Genomic DNA, 7045 nt, shown 5'->3' with positions numbered 1-7045 from the left:
CCAGGGAGGCCGCCCTGAGGGGACCCCAACGAGAGGCGGGGAGGCAGTGCCGGGGCAGGGCGGGCCGGGCCGGCGGGACGCCCGGGGCAGGCGGGGAGTGTGTGTGTGCTGGAACGACTGACAGACGGCCCCGTGAGGGGGAGGCGAGGGCCCGGAGGCGGGGCCAAGGCGGGCGGGGCGCCGGGAGGGGGCGGAGCGCGGCGGGCGGCCGGGAGCCGGTTGCCGGCAGGGCGCAGGCGCGGTTGCGGCCGCCGCCGGTATCCCATCAGTCTCCGCGGGCGGCGGGACGGTGGCGCTGGGGCGGCAGGCCGAGCATGTCGGAGAAGAAGCAGCCGGTGGACCTGGGGCTCCTGGAGGAGGACGACGAGTTTGAGGAGTTCCCGGCCGAAGGTGCCGGGCGGGGTCGGGCCTGGCCGAGATGGGACGGGACGGGAAGGGAAAGGGAAGGAAAGGAGGCAGCGGGGGTGGTGGCTGCGGCGGTGGTTCCAGCCGTAGGCCGCGGCCTGGGCTGAGGCGAGGAAGGAGCGCGCGGCCTCCGTCGGGCGGGAGCGGCGGCGGGTCCGGGGGGCGGTTTGTCAGCGGGTCCGTGCCCGCGGAGCAGCCCTCAGGGTCTCCAGGGCGGTGCGGTGCCTCTCCGCTACACCGCTTCAGCCGTACCCGTACGGGGCAGCTTCCCGGTGCCCCGCGGGTTCCTGCCTCCCCCACCCAACCGACCCCCTCCGCCGCCCCGGTCGGGGGTGCGGGGCTACAGCCCCGTCAGAGTCGGGGTCACGCACGAACGTGCTGCCCGTGCCCGGCGGTGGTGGTGTCACGGCGGTGGGCAGGTGGCAGCCGAAGTGCTGTGTCACTGTGGGAGAGAGCTGGAAACCAGTGCGGGAGAAAGTCGCTGCAACTCTGCTCTGGAGGTGGGAACCGCGAGGAAGAAGGAGGGCTGAAGGCTGGAAACCGGGTGCGAGGTGGAAAAAAGTGTGAAAAGGAAATAACGAGCTCTGCAGTCATTCTGAATCTCTTTACCTTTTGAAGCACAAAAGTTTATATGTTGGTTTGCTTTTTATAGGTACAAATATATCAAATAAGGAAATTAAATCTGGAATTCAGTAAAACAACTCTGTCTTTTACAGATACTGTCTTGATGAGATCACCATTAGGGCATGATTGTTTTCTCTGTGTCCTTAATTCTGTGAATTGTCTCAAGTTGTGGATAATGAGAAATTATATAAAACATGATACGTGAGAAGTCTGGGTGTTTTTTCTGTGATGTCTTCATTATATGCGATTTTTTTTTTTTTTTTTTGTGGCCTTACAAACCTTAGCTGTTCTGAATCCTTCAGTACCAGTACAAGTATTATTTTTGCCCTTATTGATGGAAAAAGTTATTAATGTAGTTGAGATGATAGCTGAACTAAACTGAGAAAACTAGTCCTTCTTTTCCATATGTATTTACTAAACAGGCAAAAAATGTTTATCTTATTTAATGTAAATTAAGTATTGGCAATAGGGATGAAGGAAGTCTGAAGCATGCTTCTGAACCTTGGATTGGTCAGAGCACTGAATTGCTGTTACAGAAAGTGAAATTAAGTCTACTTGAATCTAGCTGTACCACTAAAACAGAGAGTACTGTGCAAACTTTCTGGGTAGAACGGAGATTATTAAAGAGTGACCACAATCAGGCTTCTTGCTGATCTATCTTCCAAAAAATAAGAATCTAAAGAAACCCTTTATTATCAAGTGAGATACTAATGTTGAGAGGTTATAAAGAATGTTCGAACCACTTTGAATGTTAGCTTCAGTGCTTAGGAAAGAATCATGATAAATATGTGTTCAAACCTATGCTGAATTGTTGTTCTTTCAAATTAAAACACTACTTTCTATGCAGCAGAAAACCTTTGTGTTCTATTACTCAGTTTTTATCCAAAGGAAATTAGATAATGCAAACTTATGTTAAGGGATAAAAACACTGGCTTTTGGGGAATTTCTTTTATTCTGGCTTAAAATTTTTCTTCAAACACTTTATCAAATCAAGTTTATGTATCAAAAGCAGATGTGTCCTATTTTTATAGGACCCTGTTTCAAGTATAGCATAAGTATAGCATGATAGATTCAAGTGTATGTGAATTGGTCAGTTAAGAATTTTTTGTACAGTGCTTTTCAGAATGTAAAATGTAATGCGTAAAATGATAGGAATTTAGGTTTTTTATCCTCTACTCAAACAGGAAACTCGAAGGAAAACAAAAACTGTTTCCCAAGTGCAAAATATGGCAATCGGTGATCAATCTATTAAAATACTTTTTTTAAGGAATCCAGCCATGACAACTGTATTAAAATTGCTGTATATTAGTAATACTTAATGGTAGCAGGCTCTCAAATGCTCTTAATATTTTCAGTGCCAGGTAATGCTCTATCATTTTTTGTTTTTATTTAGTCACAGACATCTAATGTAGCAGTATGCAGTTCTGGGGTATAGTGTCAACATACAGATACTGTAGACTCTAGTAGCTACAGCAATGAAAATATAATTTAGGCTTTACTTTCACGCGCCCCCCCCCCCCCCCCTCCCAAATGGAAGATGACATGGGCCTTTTTGACTCGGCTTCACTCTGTGTGATTTGGAGCATGTTTTCAGTGTATCCCCAACGGACCTTTTATGATTGAAGCTGCTGTTTGTTGTGCTGGATAATAGTTCCTAGGATTTTTCTTTTTTTTTCAAATTTGTAGATCTGTCTGAGCTACTTGTATGTTAGTAGATAGAAAAGTTTGACTTTGTGTTCATTTTAAACTGTTTTGAGCTTTGGTTTTTGTGTCTTTGAAATCCAGATAAATGATGGGTGATAGAGCTTTCTTATTTTGACCAAAAAAAAAAGGCATCGCATATAAATAGGCAGAGCTAATTGCAGATAGTTCTTCCATAAAAATCCTTCCCTCTAAGCAACTATCAGTACAATGAAATTAAAACAATGCATTTTTTATACAGTATTTTTTCACCTTTTTTCCCAGTTCCTTCTTCTGCTGTCCTTACGACCAGTAGGATTTCTATGCTCCTTTGTCTGTTCCCTTTATATAATTTATTTGAGTAGCGAAGTTTAATTGTAATGCCTTCTACATGTGTGTGTCTTTCATTAGTTACAAAAGGATTTTCTAGTCTTGGTGAATCTCAAATATTAATTTTGTTGCCTGTCAACGTTAGAAAAAGGAGGAGGTAATTAAAGGAATAACCCTCATTCTTACAAAGTTAGTTGTTCACAGTGGATTAGTTTTTAATCTTTTACCCTACTAGTTGCTTTTTTTTTTTTTTTTTTTCCATACCTCCGTCAGTGTTTAATGTTACTTTGGGCCTTAGTCTGGAAGGGCAGCAGATGACTTACTGAATTGTAAAGAGAAGAATAGTGTTATCTCTTTAAATACACTAACAGACTTTGAGAAATACAAGGTCACAAGTGTCAAAATTGGGGTGCTTCTTATTGTGGTAACCTTAGAAGAAACTTGGTGTCTGTCAGTAAAAGAAAACTGAGAAACTGTTCCCCACTGAAGTAAACTGACTGTGACAAAAAGACTGAGCTTTCATGATTTTTCATTTTTGCTCTTTTTCTAAACTAACTAGTTTGATCGTAATTTTTTTTAATAATAAAGCATTAAGTGGATGATGAGTAATTTGTCAAGGGTGATATGCCAGATTATAAAAAAAAAATACAAATTAAGTTAACAAATGGAAATTTAGTGTCTTGCCTCTGTAAGGAAACAGCTTCTGCTATTTTGGGAACCTAGAAGTAGCTGATTACAGGTAGCAACTGCTGTTTGCAGATACCTCTTTCAATTTGCCTTTGCTTCTGCATCACAGATATGTTTTTGGCCTTTATCCATAGACTATCCATCTGATCTGAGTGAACCAAGGACCTGTGTGTATGTGTTTTGGCAAAAGCATTTGATATGTATTTACTCTTTTTAGTCAGGAAAAAAAATTTAAATACAAAGCTGGAATTATACACTTTCTGTTGAGCTTTTAGGAGTCAAGTACTCAATACTGCTTTCTTTTTACAATGGTGCTACAGCTTGTCCATTTGTATGCAAAATGTCCCTTAAGAATGTGTAATCCTGCAAAGCATGATGTGAAGTGTGTAATGATTTTTTTTTTTTTTTTAACCAAGTTGCATTTTTATTATAATTCAAGAAATCGTGGGGTTTATTAGATCTTTCTGTGCTTTTTGACCTTGTAAACACTTAAACGTGATCCTGACTTTTCTGTTAAAAAGTGAAATTTCTTGCCAGCTGAAGTCTACCTTACCCAGAGGCTGAGCTAATCTGTCAATAAGACATGGTAGCAAAGCAACGCAGCATATAATATTTAGACCTCTTTTCCTGTCTTTAGATTGGACTGGTTTAGATGAAGACGAAGATGCACATGTCTGGGAAGACAATTGGGATGATGACAACGTTGAAGATGATTTCTCCAATCAGTTAAGGTGATTTTGTTTTTAACTTACCGTTCTAGAAGATGGGTAAAATATTTAAAATAGCATTGTTTAGTTAATGTCTGGAAGTTTGAAAACTGTTTACTTTAAACAATAGAGATCTGAAACTGAAGTAAATGAAGGCTCTGCTCTATGCTTTTCTATCTAAAGCCTTTCAGAACCAGACTTAAGGGATTACGGCACAGTTTGAAGCACTGATCAGCATTTCATCTTTTAATTGTACTGTGATCCCTGAAATATGCCTAATGTCATTGATCTGTTCAAGCTTTTGTGATGTTATGCAACTCAGTACAAAGATGTTTGCAAATTGTGATACAGTTGACACTTTTTCAATTTAAGTCCTTTCCTAAGGACTTTTCTATGTATGTGTGAAAATTCTGAATTGTACTGCAAAGATTAATGGCAAGGGATCCAAGATTATGTTTTTGGTGGTGCATGGTATGCAAAATATGTTGTTATAATTTTTTTTCTATACCTTCAAATAGCGTTGCTGTTCTTTGTCCAAATGGACAAATTTTCCAGAGATCAGTTATCAGTATTGATGTTAGGGTTCCCTTCTTGTGTGTGATAAACAGCATGCTTATGAGCAACAATAGCAAAGTAATTGTTCATAGCATGCCTTAAAAAAAAAGCATTAACAATTTGGATACCTCTAATCCAGTTGTTTAATCTTCTTTGTCACTTGTAGTTTCAGTTAATCCTTCTGACACATAATTATAATTTAAATAGTTTCAAGCGTCAATACAAACTCACATTTTATAATTAATCTGGTAGCATGTTGCACAAGGAGCAAACTGTGTGTAATACAGCCTGATTAAACAGTTCCTGGGTTGATCCCCTTTGTGCTCTGGTCAAAGCGATCCTTTATGTAGAAGATGCAAAAATAGTCTTTGGTATAGTTGTTTCTTAAAAAGTTGAAAGACAGTTAAACTGTAATATTGGAAAACAAGTTGATATCTAGTGAAACAGACTTTCAAGGGATAGCATAATTCTTGATAAACACAGTTGGACTTGACAAACCTTCAATAACTGTGTGTTAATTGTAGCCTGTAGTATTGGGGACTGTATACTAGTGTTAAAATGATAGTTTGCAGTGTTGCTTTATTGCAGCATGTTGTTATTTCATCTTTAGAAAGAAAATGCTGTAGTCTTCCACTTCTAAAATTCCACGACTAAGTATGTAAACTAACCTGAAATAGTTTTAGAGATTTGGACTGCTGTATCTAGATACACATGTGCTAAGACTAGGAGATAAAACAGGATGTGGTTCTGTCTAGTGTGTTTGGAGGCAGGTGAGAAGCAAAGTGGGGACAGGGCAGGAGGGATAACATTTGTGGTTGCTGACTTGCTCTCCTGGCCACAACTAACGATCCTAACAAAGCAATCCTTTTCCCTCAGAATTGTTCACTGGAAGGCGTGTTGCATCAAGATTTAAAAATCGTGCTCTCTAGTACTTTTATTTAAAACAAACAGAAAGCTAGAATTATTTTGGAAGTACATGCATTTAAATTGCTCAGATTAGCGAGCTTATGTGGTTTAAGGCAATCTTGAGAATATTTTGTTTTTTCTAATGTGTCTGGAGCTGTTGCAGGCTCACAGGTGCTGCTTTGTGCTATGTAGTTGTACTCCAGCCATGGTGGGTCAGAGTACAATAACTGATTAAAACAAGTGTTTGAATTTTTCACTGAGAAGTCACGTCTAGTGATCTGAGATATTAAGGTGAAGTTGAAGAACTATAGAGTAAGTGAGGTTAAGGTTATTGGTATGAAACAAAAAGGAGTATGACATGTTCATATTCTAAAATGATTGTATACTGTGTAGTATATTTAATTTTTAAAAAGTCAAATGTCTGGCAGTATTTTATTTGTATGTTTTAATGTACTTATCTTTTTTCTATACAGAGCTGAATTAGAAAAACATGGATACAAGATGGAAACCTCATAGTTTTTGCTGAATATGGAATGGTTTAACATTGAACTGTGGATAGACTGTATCGAGAAAAGAAGAACAGGTGGAAAATGAGAAGACACTTAGTTCATTGTCTGCTTGGATTTACTATTGTTTTGTATAAAAAATAAAGTTTTTAATCTTAGCCTAGTCATATGTTCAGCCTCTACTCAGCTGGTAACTTGTATTTTGGTTCTGAAATGCCTTGTGCCACAGAATTCATGGACTTGCCTAGAATGCTACTAATGATCTTTCAGTGGCTGATGGTATCGCACCAGCTCCCATCGTGGGGAACCAAATAAGCACTAACAGAATGAAGAATAGTAAACGTTTCTGTTACAGGGGATGTGAAGATGTCAAAAAGAAATAAAATACTCATGTGTTCGATTAAAATGCAGCAGAGGTAGAAAGGAGTTTTGGGGAGTGATAAAGCTTATTTTGCCTCAAGACTTTCTTTCATAATGACTTGTTTTATTTTTTTAGTAATTTCATGCAGGCGCCAGTTTGATAGCCTCAAAAGATAAAACCCACTTTAAAGTGCATCTTAGAACAGCAGAAATCCAAACCCTCCAATCTTGTCCTGTCATTTCTCCAGCCTGTTAAAGAAGAGACCTCTCTGGAGGTGAGTCAAG

The 7045-nt window shown here is 39.9% G+C and overlaps 1 protein-coding gene across 1 annotated transcript; it reads left to right on the top strand.

Annotated features, from left to right (window-relative positions):
• Positions 1–206: 206 nt before the first annotated feature.
• Positions 207–6563, top strand: SEM1 (SEM1 26S proteasome subunit). Its single transcript, XM_082479982.1, has 3 exons — positions 207–390; positions 4364–4457; positions 6368–6563. The coding sequence occupies exons 1-3, from the start codon at positions 315–317 to the stop codon at positions 6408–6410; spliced, it is 213 nt and encodes a 70-aa protein (XP_082336108.1). The 5' UTR covers positions 207–314; the 3' UTR covers positions 6411–6563.
• Positions 6564–7045: the final 482 nt, after the last annotated feature.

Source organism: Vanellus vanellus (assembly GCF_965231255.1).
Source record: "Vanellus vanellus genome assembly, chromosome: 2".
In the NCBI taxonomy this organism is placed as follows: Eukaryota; Metazoa; Chordata; class Aves; order Charadriiformes; family Charadriidae; genus Vanellus; species Vanellus vanellus.
The sequence above is the reverse complement of the archived record's forward strand: the minus strand, read 5'-3'. Positions and strand labels throughout refer to the sequence as shown.